This window comes from Phocoena sinus, chromosome 3, assembly GCF_008692025.1.
Source record: "Phocoena sinus isolate mPhoSin1 chromosome 3, mPhoSin1.pri, whole genome shotgun sequence".
Taxonomy (NCBI): domain Eukaryota; kingdom Metazoa; phylum Chordata; class Mammalia; order Artiodactyla; family Phocoenidae; genus Phocoena; species Phocoena sinus.
Genome location: NC_045765.1, coordinates 89,255,158 through 89,269,783, shown reverse-complemented (window position 1 = coordinate 89,269,783; position 14,626 = coordinate 89,255,158). Strand labels below are relative to the sequence as shown.

The 14,626-nt window shown below is 35.5% G+C and overlaps 1 protein-coding gene across 3 annotated transcripts in view; it reads right to left on the bottom strand.

The window, feature by feature from the left end:
• Positions 1 to 4,670: 4,670 nt before the first annotated feature.
• The window catches only part of GIN1 (gypsy retrotransposon integrase 1), a 28,920-nt gene continuing 18,964 nt past the window's right edge, over positions 4,671 to 14,626 (bottom strand). For all 3 annotated transcript variants that reach the window (XM_032628437.1, XM_032628436.1, XM_032628439.1), the window contains 4 exons: positions 13,296 to 13,487; positions 13,024 to 13,200; positions 12,269 to 12,554; positions 4,671 to 5,371 (listed from right to left, as the gene is read on the bottom strand). In XM_032628437.1, the coding sequence (XP_032484328.1) occupies positions 5,097 to 5,371; positions 12,269 to 12,554; positions 13,024 to 13,200; positions 13,296 to 13,487 (930 nt within the window). In that variant the 3' untranslated portion in view covers positions 4,671 to 5,096. The remainder of the gene's footprint in view (positions 5,372 to 12,268; positions 12,555 to 13,023; positions 13,201 to 13,295; positions 13,488 to 14,626) is intronic.

Here is a 14,626-nt window from a genome sequence, read left to right as displayed (position 1 = left end):
ATGGTTTATCAATTTTGTTTATCTTCTCAAAGAACCAGCTTTTAGTTTTATTGATCTTTGCTATTGTTTTCTTTGTTTCTATTTCATTTATTTCTGCTCTGATCTTTATGATTTCTTTCCTTCTGCTAACTTTGGGTTTTGTTTGTTCTTCTTTCTCTAGTTCTTAGGTGTAGGGTTAGCTTGTTTACTAGAGATTTTTCTTGTTTCTTGAGGTAGGCTTGTATAGCTATAAACTTCCCTCTTAGAACTGCTTTTGCTGCATCCCATACGTTTTAGATTGTCGTGTTTTCATTGTCATTTGTCTCTAGGTATTTTCTGATTTCCTCTTTGATTTCTTCAGTGATCTCTTGGTTATTTAGTAACGTAGTGTTTAGCTTCCATGTGTTTGTGTTTTTTACTGTTTTTCCCCTGTAATTCATTTCTAATCTTATAGCATTGTGGTCAGAAAAGATGCTTGATATGATTTCAGTTTTCTTAAGTTTACTGAGGCTTGATTTGTGACCCAAGAAATGATCTATCCTGGAGAATGTTCTTTGTGCACTTGAGAAGAAAGTGTAGTCTGCTGTTTTTGGATGGAATGTCCTATAAGTATCAATTAAATCTATCTGGTCTATTGTGTCATTTAAAGCTTGTTTCCTTATTATTTTCATTTTGGATGATCTGTCCATTGGTGTAAGTGAGGTGTTTAAATCCCCCACTGTTATTGTGTTACTGTCCATTTCCTCTTTTACAGCTGTTTGCAGTTGCCTTATGTATTGAGGTGCTCCTATGTTAGGTGCATATATATTTATAATTGTTATATCTTCTTCTTGGATTGATCCCTTGATCATTATGTAGTGTCCTTCCTTGTCTCTTGTAACATTCTTTATTTTAAAGTCTACTTTATCTGATATGAGTATTGCTACTCCAGCTTTCTTTTGATTTCCATTTGCATGGAATATCTTTTTCCATCCCCTCACTTTTCAGTCTGTATGTGTCCCTAGGTCTGAAGTGGGTCTCTTGTAGCATATAGATGGGTCTTGTTTTTGTATCCATTCAGCCTGTGTCTTTTGGTTGGGGCATTTAATCCACTCACGTTTAAGGTAATTATCGATATGTATGTTCCTATGACCATTTTCTTAATTGTTTTGGGTTTGTTTTTGTAGGTCCTTTTCTTCTCTTATGTTTCCCACTTAGAGAAATTCCTTTGTTGTAAAGCTGGTTTGGTGGTGCTGAATTCTCTTAGCTTTTGCTTGTCTGTAAAGCTTTTGATTTCTCCATCGAATCTGAATGAGATCCTTGCCGGGTAGAGTAATCTTGGTTGTAGGTTCTTCCCTTTCATCACTTTAAGTATATCATGCCACTCCCTTCTGGCTTGTAGAGTTTCTGCTGAGAAATCAGCTGTTAACCTTATGGGAGTTGCCTTGTATGTTATTTGTTGCTTTTCCCTTGCTGCTTTCAATAATTTTTCTTTGTCTTTAATTTTTGCCAATTTAATTACTATGTGTCTCGGTGTGTTTCTTCTTGGGTTTATCCTGTATGGGTCTCACTGCGCTTCCTGGACTTGGGTGGCTGTTTCCTTTCCCATGTTAGGGAAATTTTTGACTATAATCTCTTCAAATATTTTCTCAAGTCCTCTCTCTCTTCTCCTTCTGGGACCCCTATAATGTGAATGTTGTTGCATTTAATGTTGTCCCAGAGGTCTCTTAGGCTGTCTTCATTTCTTTTCATTCTTTTTTCTTTATTCTGTTCCGCAGCAGTGAATTCCACCGTTCTGTCTTCCAGGTCACTTATCCGTTCTTCTGCCTCAGTTATTCTGCTATTGATTTTTTCTAGTGTAGTTTTCATTTCAGTTATTGTATTGTTCATCTCTGTTTGTTTGTTCTTTACTTCTCCTTTGTTAAACATTTCTTGCATCTTCTCTATCTTTGCCTCCATTCTTTTTCTGAGGTCCTGGATCATCTTCACTATCATTATTCTGAATTCTTTTTCAGGAAGGTTGCCTATCTCCACTTCATATAGTTGTTTTTCTGGGGTTTTATCTTGTTCCTTCATCTGGTACATAACCCTCTGCCTTTTCATCTTGTCTATCTGTGAATGTGGTTTTTGTTCCAGAGGCTTCAGGACTGTAGTTCTTTTTGCTTCTGCTGTCTGTCCTCTGGTGGATGAGGCTGTCTAAGAGGCTTGTGCAGGTTTCCTGATTGGAGGGACTGGTGGTGGGTAGAGCTGGCTGTTGCTCTGGTGGGCAGAGCTCAGTAAAACTTTAATCCACTTGACTGCTGATGGTTGGGGCTGGGTTCCCTCCCTGTTGGTTGTTTGGCCTGAGGCAACCCAACACTGGAGCCTACCTGGGCTCTTTGGTGGGGCTAATGGCAGACTCTGGGAGAGCTCACGCCAAGGAGTACTTCCCAGAACTTCTGCTGCCAGTGTCCTTGTCCCCACGGTGAGCCACAGCCACTGCCTGCCTCTGCAGGAGACCCTCCAACAGTAGCAGGTAGTTCTGGTTCAGTCTCCCCTGGGGCCACTGCTCCTTCCCCTGGGTCCCGATGCGCACACTACTTTGTGTGTGCCCTCTAAGGTGGAGTCTCTGTTTCCCCCTGTCCTGTCAAAGTCCTGCAATCAAATCCCACTAGCCTTCAAAGTCCGATTTTCTAGGAATTCTTCCTCCCGTTGCTGGACCCCCAGGTTGGGAAGCCTGATGTAGGGCTCAGAGCCTTCACTCTAGTGGGTGGACTTCTGTGGTAGAAGTGTTCTCCAGTCTGTGAGTCACCCACCCAGCAGTTATGGGATTTGATTTTGCTGTGATTGCGCCCCTCCTACTGTCTCATTGTGGCTTCTCCTTTGTCTCTGGATGTGGGGTATCTTTTTCTTGAGTTCCAGTGTCTTCCTATGACTGTCCAGCAGCTAGCTGTGATTCTGGTGTTCTCACAAGAGGGAGTGAAAGCACGTTCTTCTACTCTGCCATCTTGGTTCAGCTTCTGTTTTCTAAAGGTTTGTTTCTGGAATTCTACTTGGAATTCATTTGGTCTGTGGTATAAGATGGAGTCCTTGATTTCTTTCCTCCAATCACTTTTAGTTTAGCCTATATTAAACATAATTTAACCTTTCTTAAATGAGTAACTGTAATACCTCACCTCAGGTTTCCATTTTCAATATCACTGTTCAGTATGGTTGATGCAAAAAATATGAGATATTCTGTAGATCTTGAGATATGCTCCATTTATTACTAATGCTACTAGAATAGTTCAGGTTCCTATTATTCATCATCACTTCAAAGTCATAACAACTAATCCTCCATGCTTTGCTTCTCTCCTCCTCTAATCAGTTCTTTACTAGTTGCCAGATTAAGCTTCCTAAATCATAGTCCTGATGACCCTTCCCTATACAAAGACCTTCAATGGGTCTCAGAAAATAAAAAATAATTTAACTATGTATTTATATTACTTTGCTAGGGCTGCTGTAACAAAGTGCCACAAACCTGGTGACTTAAACGAAAGATACTGTCTCACAGTTCTGGAGGCTACAAAGCTGAAATGAAGGTGTTGACAGAGCTGCTTCCTTCTCTGGGCTCTGAGGAAGAGTCTATTCCATGCCTCTCCTTTAGTTTCTGGTGGTTTTCTGGTAATCTCTGGCATTCCTTGGCTTGTGGATGAATCACTCCGATCTCTGCCTTCATCTTCACATGGCATTCTCCGACTCTATGACCAAATTTCCCCCTCTTGTAAGGGTATCAGTCATACTGGATTAGGCCCCACTCTACTTCAACATGACCTCATCTTAACTAATCAATATCTGCAATAACCTTTTTTCCAAATAAGGTCACATTCTAAGGTACTAGGATTTAGAACTTCAACATGTGAATTTGGAGGGAGGGGGACACAATTCAACCCCTAACAAACAGTATTCAAAGCCCTCCACAAGGCTTCCTACTTCCCCTTCAGCTTTATCTCCCCATACCTTACCATTTCACCTTACACTGGAGGCAATGTAGACAACAAAAAGCCCTGCCTTTCTGTAAATCATTACAATACTTTCTGTCTCTGTGCAATTGTTTTCCTCTAATTTTTTGGACCCTCTCACCAAATCCTATTCATTCTTCAGGGTCTAGCTCAAAAGATCTTCTTCCATTAATAGCCTAAGTTTCCTATCCAGAAATAAACTCTTTCTTTTCTTCCTCCCTAAATATATTATTTGCACTTTTCTTATGGAACTTAGCACATAACTTGTAACTACTGTTGTACATGGCTTATATGATCTATATTCCCTACTGGACTGTATGTCTCTCTTGGGGACAAGGCACATACAGCATTTATTTTTCCCACAGTATTCTTCAAAGTGCTTTATAACAAATATTTGTTGAGCAAAGTTATAACTATCATAGAAATTATAGTTTAAAATCTTTGATATCAGTTATTTTATAATTATTATTTACTTTTTTAAGGCTGCAGAAAAAATCTTATTAATGGATGCTTCTGACTTTAATATATACTATGGAAATGCACAAATGTTTTCAAACCAATATATAGTTTCAGATCCTAATCCTGAGCCTGTCTAACAAGGTGAACTTACCAATACACTGTAGGAGCCCATTAAAAACTCTAAATTTTTTCCTACAATATTGTTTTTAGAAGTTCCAATAACACAGAAATAGGATTCATTTATCACATTTAATAAATATTTATTAATGCAATTCTAGGTAGTTCAAACATTTTTTAAAAGGGGGGAATATTAAAAAAAAATTAAAACTGAAAACATGGTACCAATATCAAACAAAGTTTTGAGAGTTTTGAGCTAGAATTTAGTTTACTTCCTAAGAAGCAAGCATGCTTTGCCTGTTCTCTTTTTAGAAGAAAAAATGACATCTATGTAATATACCTCCTTTGCCTTTATACATATATATATATATATATATATATATATATATATATATATATATGCACTGACATTCAAATGAGGCACAACTTTAGATAAATAAATAGTTATAAAATAAATCTTCAGGATTTAGTCATTAAGAGTTTGTCAAGATACTTTTTCTAAGTAACCTTTTTGAGTGGAAAAGATAAGATTCAAGGAGATATACTTTCTAAACAAGCACTTTAAATGAATTTTGGTGTTCACTAACTTAAGTACTCAAGGACTTGGTTTGAAGAGTCCAAGAGACTAAAAGTCTGCTTTTCAAGAGTACTATGATCTTCTATCAAGGGAGAGATTTTGGCATTTCTATATTCTATCAGTTCACGATCCTTGCTTGATGTCAGTAATTCACTGTCGACTACTCCAATAGTTGCATCTTCTACCAGAATATTTGCTTGGTATGCTCCAACTGAAATTTCAGGCATTCCAATGTAGTCATGATCTGCCACTACTGAACCTTGTAAGAGACAAAGACTGTCTGAAAGAAGAAACATGTTTACCTTTTAGAATTATAATTAAATCACTTTAAAATTAAATAATGTTAAATGAGGAACAAAATTCCAAGTAATACAAATTAACTATGAAGATTAATTTCTGGTGGGTTCTTGTATCTACTAAATAAATATGTCAAAGAATGAATAAAATGACATATGAATTTGACAGTGCATACACACAGAATTCAGGAAAGATCAAGGATTTTAAAAGAGCCAAACTTTTTTTTTCCAATTAAAAAAAAAAGGAATAATATAAAGGATTTTTTTTTTTACAGGATTTAAAAAAAATTTCATTGGGGTATAGTTGATTTACAATGTTGTGTTAGTTTCAGGTGTACAGCAAAGTGAATCTGTTATACATACACATATATCCACTCTTTTTTGGATTCTTTTCCCATTTGGCCATTACAGAGTATTCTCTTGACCTGTGTTTGGTAGGTGTGGGTGGAGGGGGTGGTAGGTGTGGGTGGAGGGGGTGGTAGGTGTGGGTGAGGGGCTGAGAATCATGGTATAGATTAAAAACAAAAGTTATAAAACTATATTTTTGATGTTGATGATATTCTTAATATACTTCTGCAAAGCATTTCTGGGTGAACTAACGGAGTCTCGAAAGATGTTTTAACAAATGGAACTGTTAAATCCTTACATTTACAAATTTAGATAATTCTCTGGTCTTTATAGAATCCATATTAGGGCAATAATATTAAATTGTCACAATATGAAATGATAAACTAAAATGAAGATTAAGTTCCTAGAATCAGGCTTATATAATAGGAATGTGAAAGTAGGCAGGCTACAACGAATTAGATTAAAAAGCTTAGCTTACTTAAGCCTAATTTAATATTAAAATGCTCATGACCTTTTAAGGTGTAGCTAAATCCATACTAAAATGTGACAAGGAATCTTCCCTGTCAGCACTTCATTCTATTTTGAGCAAATTTATCATCACTATCAGGAAAAAAATGCTTAAAATGAAAAACACATGGCAAAGTAGCATTATCTTTATAAATAAAGGTTAATTATATAAAAGAATTTCTCCCTACATAATATTTTAATTCATTACAACAAAGAACTATTCCACCGCTGCTGATTAACTTCCTGGACCCCTGCCTTCTCTTTCTGGATTTTCTCCCAAAACATTAACAGATTCTCTTAAAGATTTTAATACCTTAAAGAATCCTCAAATTTTAAGTTCAATAAATAGCAAAAGGAACATTAATTATCCATTTAGTAGAGATCAATGAAAGTTTCTCAGAGCAGATAAATTTGTTAATATATCCCAGAACATGATTCCACCCTACCCATCCTCATACTAATATGTGAAAAGCTAACTGAATCTATTCCAACCCTGTAAGTTACACATTTATGAACTTTAAATTTACAAACATCAAAAGGTCAAACAGGACTTCCCTCGTGGCGCAGTGGTTAAGAATCCGCCTGCCAATGCAGGGGACATGGGTTCAAGCCCTGGTCTGGGAACATCCCACATGCCGCAGAGCAACTAAGCCCATGTGCCAAAACTACTGAGCCTGCACTCTAGAGCCTGTGAGCCACAACTACGCGCGCCTAGAGCCCATGCTCCACAACAAGAAAAGCCACCGCAATGAGAAGCCCGCGCACTGCAACAGCGTAGCCCCCGCTCGCTGCAACTAAAAGAAAGCCCTCACACAGCAACAAAGACCCAACGCAGCCAAAATAAATAAATAAACAAATAAATAAACTTAAAAAAAGAATATTAAAAAAAAAAATCAAAGCTATGCTCTCTCCCAACAGATAGCATAAGTAGACTTGGGCTTGTATGGACATTTAGTTTTGCCCATTTACTTCTTCATTAGGCAAAGTGTAGTTGGTATTTTAGTTTTGAGAGGCTTTCTAAGTTTACCCCCACCAATTCTTATTAATGCAAAAGTAGTAATTAGATTGAAAATGTTGTTAAGAAGATATACATACTTATGATGGAAATAAAAGTATGGGTCATTGAAGGTGATAAGAAAATGATTTTTGTATGTTAGTAGGGGATGTATTGCTGAACAAGAGAACAAGTCTGAAAGATACAAAAATCATGCAACCCATGAGAAGTGCTATGCCCAAGAGTAGCAGGAAAGAAGAAAAAATGATCAGTGAAATTGAAACACTTTTAGAATGTGTTGCTAGAGCGTCAACATCAAAGTCTGCTATTAGCTTGTTAATACTAGAGAAAGATAGGTTGTAATTTAAAAGAGAACTTAAAAAGGTTAGATATGGTAAAAATGTTGCTGATGAAATTTTTCTAATAAGCCATGAAGAATTTCATAAGTTCAGGGTACACTGATGCAATGTATTAGTGACAGCAGCTACAATATAGCATTTAAAGTATTTCCAAATTGGATCTTTGCAGAGATCTTTGATGAAGGAAGTTTTCTGTCTCAAACATTTTTTTGCATACAGAAAGCAGGTCTATTGTAGTAAAATATGTCCAGTAAACATGTATCAACAGGGAAACTATGGATAGATGTAAAGCTCTTAGAAGTTATCACTTTGATTTCCTGCAAATGCATTCAAAGACCTTGAGCGTAAGCACCTCCTAATTACAGTAGACTTAGAAACAAATGGACTTTACCAACCTCACCTGTTTGTAAGAGGACAGCTTCTATATGAAAGTAACCAATATATATCTGAATATAAATACACACACACACATTTTCTTTTAAATAAACTTTAAAGTAACTTAGTGTGATAAAACTGTAGAGAATAAAGATTATACTCAGCAAATTCTACACAAATCACTCTATATGCAACTGAAAACTACTCTGGAGATTTCAAGCCTTCTTTGTGTAGGAAAAAACAAAATTCTCATTCATTCATAAAGGTCAAATATGTTTCAATTCCTACTATGTTCTAAATCTAGTGGACCCAAGAGAAATGCTCTTTAACTTTGAAAAAGATTACCAAAGACTTACCAGAAAGAGATCTTTGAGGCCTTACATACATGTTGAAATAATCTATCTTAGATAGATAATAAATAATGCTATCTTAGATATATTGGGTAACTATAAAATATATTATTAAAATTTTTTTCACCTACTTTTTAAACATGGTTACTAGAAAATTTTAAATTATATATTACATAGTTTTTGCATTACATATCCATTGGACAGTACTGATCTAGAACAGTTCTGAGTTAGGGATATAGAAAAGAACAAGATAAGTTTTTGCACCCAAGATAAAAAGACAGAGAAATAAACAAACAAAACCATATTACAGGACTTTTCTACTCAGTCACATTACACGATAGAATTTAATTATTTTAATTTTCTCATTCTATTTATTTAGTTACTATTATGACATGTTTGATGAAAGCATTATTTCAGTTTTGACTGGACTGAATACTTAAGTCTTTAGTTTCTTAGAAGCAGAGGTATTTTCAAGACATTTCAGGAAGGTGTTATCAGCAGTTTTGACACACTTTTTCTTATTTAGTTTTAAGGAGAAAAAAAATGAGATTAAGAGTATTAAAATTTCCCTAGGGAGAAAAATAAGTTAAAACCAAAGCCTCAGAAAGTCTGAGTGATTGGATTAATCTATTTTTTCAAATAGAAAGAAAAGTACAAGGTTTCAGAATAAGTCATTTTTTATTGTGAAGTGAGGTGTCTTGACTAATCCTATACATGGCCTGATATCCTAAAACTATTACAAATGTATTGCTATACTAGTACATGTTTTCTTATGATAAAATAACAAATAACTACAATTTGATACATACCACATAATTGTCATAACAGATAACCAATACTAACACAGAGAACTGAATGACTTTTAATTTTGAGATTACATAATTAGAGGCCAAAGGGAGGTGCTTTGCTAAAACTACAGTTGGCTCTCCATATCCCAGGGTTCGCATCCATGGATGTGCAGGTGGGGTAGGGGATAAAGGTTGGGGGTACTGTACTATGCCATTTTATGTAAGGGACCTGAGCATGAGTGGATTTTGGTATCCACAGGGCTCCTGGAACTGATCCCCTGTGGATACCAACTGATGACTGTGTATTAATAATAAAGTCAAGCTCATGGGCTTGATACTAATATAGGGACTAAGCTTTATTTTGTTTTGCGAATGTAGACCATAATTGTGGTAGGCACAATAATGGACCCCTAAAGATAGCCATGTACTAATTCATGAAACTTGTGATTATGTTACCTTACATGGCAAAGGAGAATTAGGGTAGTGATAGAATTATGGTTGCTACCCAACCAACCTTGAAACAGGGAGATTATCCTGGATTATGAGGATGGGCCCAAGGATAAGAGTCCTTCAATGTGGAAGGGGAAGGAAGAATAGGAGGATGGAGTGATGTAATGTGAGAAGAACTCTACCCCCACTGGTGGCTTTTAAGATAGAGGAAGAGGACCACAGCCAAGCAATGGGAACAGCCTCTAGAAGGTGGAAAATGCACAGAAACACCATCTTCTTGAGCCTCCAGAAAGGAACACAGCCCTGCCAATGCCTCAATTTTAGCCCAGTGAGACCTACATTGGATTTCTAAGTATAGAACTGTAAGATAATAAACTTGTGTTGTTCTAAGCCACTAAATTTGTGGTAAATTGTCATGGCAGCAATAGGAAACTTATAAAAGAATAAAAACCATTTCACAAATTGTGAAGGGCAATCATACCAAAGCCTTTAGGGGAGGCAGACGCAAACTGATCACAATAATTCCCACTCAAAACAAAACTACTCAAAATCTATGTCAGATAGAATAATGGGTCAATAACATTTTTCCTTTCAAAGGGAAACATTACGATTATGAAGAGACACTATGGTATGTCAAAAAATTTCTTGTTAAAATACTTAGTCTTGAAAAGGTGCCTGGCACTGAACTAGACAAAAAGGCAAATAGGCCTACTTAAAATAGCAATGTCAACCTAGTACTGAATGTGCTCCCTCAACATTATGTTCTAGATAAGAATGGATAAGTTCGCAACGGAAGCATATCTGCTTTGTACAGTGAACTTAAATACAGCTATGAAATCTCAATGCTGGTAAGAGAAACAATGCAGACAAATTCATAGTTCTTTTGGCTCTACCTTGTTCAAATTTATGTCAAAAGAATGGGATGACTATTCAAAGACATTCTGTTTGGTTTAAATTCAGTTCAAAGACTCTTTAAAATCAGCTTTTGAGGTGAAGATTTTCAGGAAAATATGTGATAGAAATCACATTTATTTTGAATTTTCTACAAATAGGAGAAACAGACAAAAACGGACCAAAGAGTAAATAAGAACCAGACTCTAGGATAGCTAGATTAGTACTTCCTTTGATTAATAAGAAAAAACAACTTTACCCATTAATCTCAGGTTCCTTATATGTATACACTAGTTAATACTGCAATTTCCTTTGTATTACTGGAAGAATAATCTGCAGAGAATTCAAGCATGAGGCAATAATTGTACTGCCTCTGTTTAGAAATTGTTCTATTCAATTGGATTCCGAAATATTCAGCAGTAGCAAAATGTTAGGTCTCCTTAAGAAATTCTTCGGCAAGAGCAAATTGCAAAATGTTGAAACAGATCCTGATGCAGCAACATTTTAAGCAGAAATTTGTATTAATTAAGGAAGGTTAACACATTAGAAGGAAGCACGTCCTGAACAACAAAGATTAAGGGGAAAATCAAAAGACGAAGAAAGGACAACATGCACCTGTATAATCTTTTGTTCCTACTTAACTTGCAGAAGGGAGAAATCATAAAGGGCAGCTTAGAACTAAGAGGAGGCACAAGGAATAAAAGTGCTATGTTCTAACAATGAGAATGAAGGTTACTGTGAGCTTTCTGAATTGGAACAGTCCAAGCTAAGTTTACTACTAGAGCAAATGGTTCTGCCATAAGCAGAAAGGAAGGTACTCAGAGCTTCTAACAAGAGAGTTGTGACCCAGATCAGAAACAGAGTTGAGCTATTACAAAGCAGCCCCAAGGGCTTCATATCCTAAGAAAGAGGATTATCTATTATCATAATTTTTGTAATTATTATTTACTTAAGCCTGTTAAATACCTCAGTTGTTTATATTGTTTAAAATTGTACTAAATTGTATCTTCCTTAACTGCTACTCAGATTCAAATAATATTGATGCTTTATCTTTCTTTATAGAATAAACAAAATTAACTAGCTAAGGTACCAATTCACTCCAAGTTATCCACTCCAAAGAAACTCTAAGGAGCACATAAAAGAGGACATAAAGTGGGACTTAATCTGAAAGCCATGTCATTTAGCTCCACTCTATGAAAGAAAGGGTTTGAGAAGATCAGGATATCTTGACTATTCATAATCACATTTTGAGGCAAGTATTACCTTGTCCAGTGTGCTATTTACCTCTTCTTATAATGGCACTTTATAGCATTCTGAGTATCTCCCACTCTCACCCTCCCCTGCATCCACCATGACTGTGACTAAGATGCAACATTAAAAATTAATCACATTTTAAAATGTCCCCTAATATTTATCTCACAACAGAATTCTAGACAGTATGTTTGTTTTTGGCATTATTTACCTTATTTACTATCATTTCATGCTAAAAGTGACAAAATATTCTGAAAGTGAAAATAATGAAGATATAATTCTTCCTTCTGTGAAACACGTTCAGTGTCTCCCACATGAACTGTGGGAAAGTGTGTGAAAAGTACACTAGAAATCAAGATAAAATCTCTTACAAACCTGACAGTTCCAGAAGACACATGCTTATAAAAAAGACTACCTGGGCTCCAATACTGTACAAAATTTTATAAAAATGAGAAGGGAAAAGAAAAACTAACCAAAGGAGGGTGTGGGGCGGGGGAGATTTCTTATATTTTTAACTTCTCTCTTCATTCAAAGAAAGTAAAAATGTAGAGAAGTGACAGATATTTACCTTGTTCACTGGATTCTCTTACATAGGGCTTGAGGTGGGACATTTTGATGGGTCTTTTAAGTCTTGTCCCAGTGTTGTCTCTCAGAACAGCACATCCATTTTCTGTAATATAGTCTATGACACAAGGACCAACCCATTCAGATTGGAAACGACCATCCTTCCACCAGTTTTTCCTTTGTCTTAAAACTTCATGACCCACTTTTAGTTGAAATGGATTTAATTGCTTTGGTTTCTTTTTAACAATGATTTTGCTTTTATTTAGTTCATCAAAACTGTTGTTCTCCATCTGCAAGTGTAAAAACAAAAAAAAGAACAAAGGGATGAAAGAGCTAGAGTTTCTTGAAGGTATATACAGATAATATTATAATAAAAAGATTACTTATTGAGATGCTACTGAAAGCTAGGCAAGAATCCCACTTAATTTTTTAAAACAATATTTCAAAGTCAGTATTATTACCTCAACTTTATAAAGAAAATAAAGTAATATGAGATAAAGTAATATGCCCAAGTTAAACAACTAGAAAGCAAAACCAGGGATTTGAATTCAGCTCTACCTTGATTCCAAAACACAGTTTTCCTAGTAATGTCTCTCAGAATTTCATAGCTAATAAACATACTGTTTAATCAAAACATGCAGAATTCAATGGAAAAAATTTGGTTTTAGGGTATATCATAGGTATGTGAGTGTATGCTGAAATTAAAAAAAAAATCACTTTATAGATTTTTATAGAGTTTTTTCTATTAGATAGAATCACCTGGCCTGCTGAAGTTGTCTTATTCTCCATTATTTTATCAGCTTCTTTAATTGCACCTAGAATTCTGGCAAACATACTTGTATTATTACCATCCACTTCACGAAGAGTATCTGAAGTCTCAGGCATGTAAAGATTTCTATTAAACATCTGAAAATACGGTGTATTTTTAGTAGGTTCCTATTAAGAAAAATAAACAACAATTTGTAATAAAACATTTATGTAGCCAAGAAATAGTCATAATTCACAAGTATAGATTATAAAAAGGTACCTACCGAGTGAGTAACATTGAAGGCAAACGAAACAGCTGCTAGGTGATCATCCCAGTTGTTTGGGTAGTCAGCACAGTGTTTGGAAAGAAATGTTTTGATTGTGCTAGGTGTACTTACAGTTGGATTAATAGTTTGGGAGGCATGAGAAATTACAATTTGCTTTGTACCAAACAATTCACACAGTTCTACATTGATCTGAAAAATATATAAAAAACAAAGCTGATTTTAAAATCTGTATTTTATTTTTCCCTGGATTGAAAGGTTGCAAAAGAATTTGAATCTTGCCTTTTCCTTGACCATAGCCAGTCTTTATGAAAACATACATATTTTGTTTAAAAGAGTAACTACCATTTATTGAGTCCTTACTATGTGCTGATGCTTTACATTACAGTCATTATACATGACAAAAACCTTATGAGATATTAACCCCATTTTAAAGATAAGAAGCTGAAGCTCTGGGAGGTTAAGTGCCTTGCCAGACACACATACAGCAAGGAAATGGAAGAACAGAATTTAACACTAACTCTGAGTTCAGATAACATTTTAATTCAGTAGACAGTTTCTCAAACACAGTTAACATAATCCACTTGACAGCTACATGACCTTGGCCAAATCACCAAACCTCTGTGTACTCAGTTTCTTCATCTGTAAAATGAGGAAAATCCTACCCACGACTCTCCTGAGGATTAAATGAATAAATGTTTATAAGGCACTTAAAACAGTGCTTGGCAAATAGTAAGCACTTTATAACTCTTAATGTTACTATTATTTTTGTTGTTATATTTATTACGGGCAGGGCCTAATAAGTCAAAATGAGTTTAGAAAACTTCTAAGAATAAGGCTGTTAACTTATTTTTCCTACCTTATTTACACCTCAAACTATTTTTTCTTATTATTTTTAGTTGGGGTAGTCAGATAGTATTGATACAGTAGTGGGGTAGTGATATAGTTCTGGCCAAAAAGATTTAAGTGAAAGTTGTTGGGCAGACTCAGCTAGTTCTAGCTTTTTTTGCCCATTAACCTCCCCCTTCTTTCTGCCAGAAATGTAGATTTGTGGCATGCCATATTGTAAGCATAAGATTGAGAGTCACATCTCAAAGATGGTGGAACAGAATGCTAGAAGCATGGGTTCCCAATGACATTCAGAGTTACCCTTCCAACACTGGAGAGCCTGGCTTTCTTTTCCCTAAGTATAAAATAAACTCCTATTGGAGTTTATATATTGGAGGGAAGAGAAGGGTTCTCTGTTACTCGCAGTGGAATACAATTCCCACCTAATATATATACTCATTAAGGCCGTCTTTTTTTTTTTTTAACATCTTTACTGGAGTATA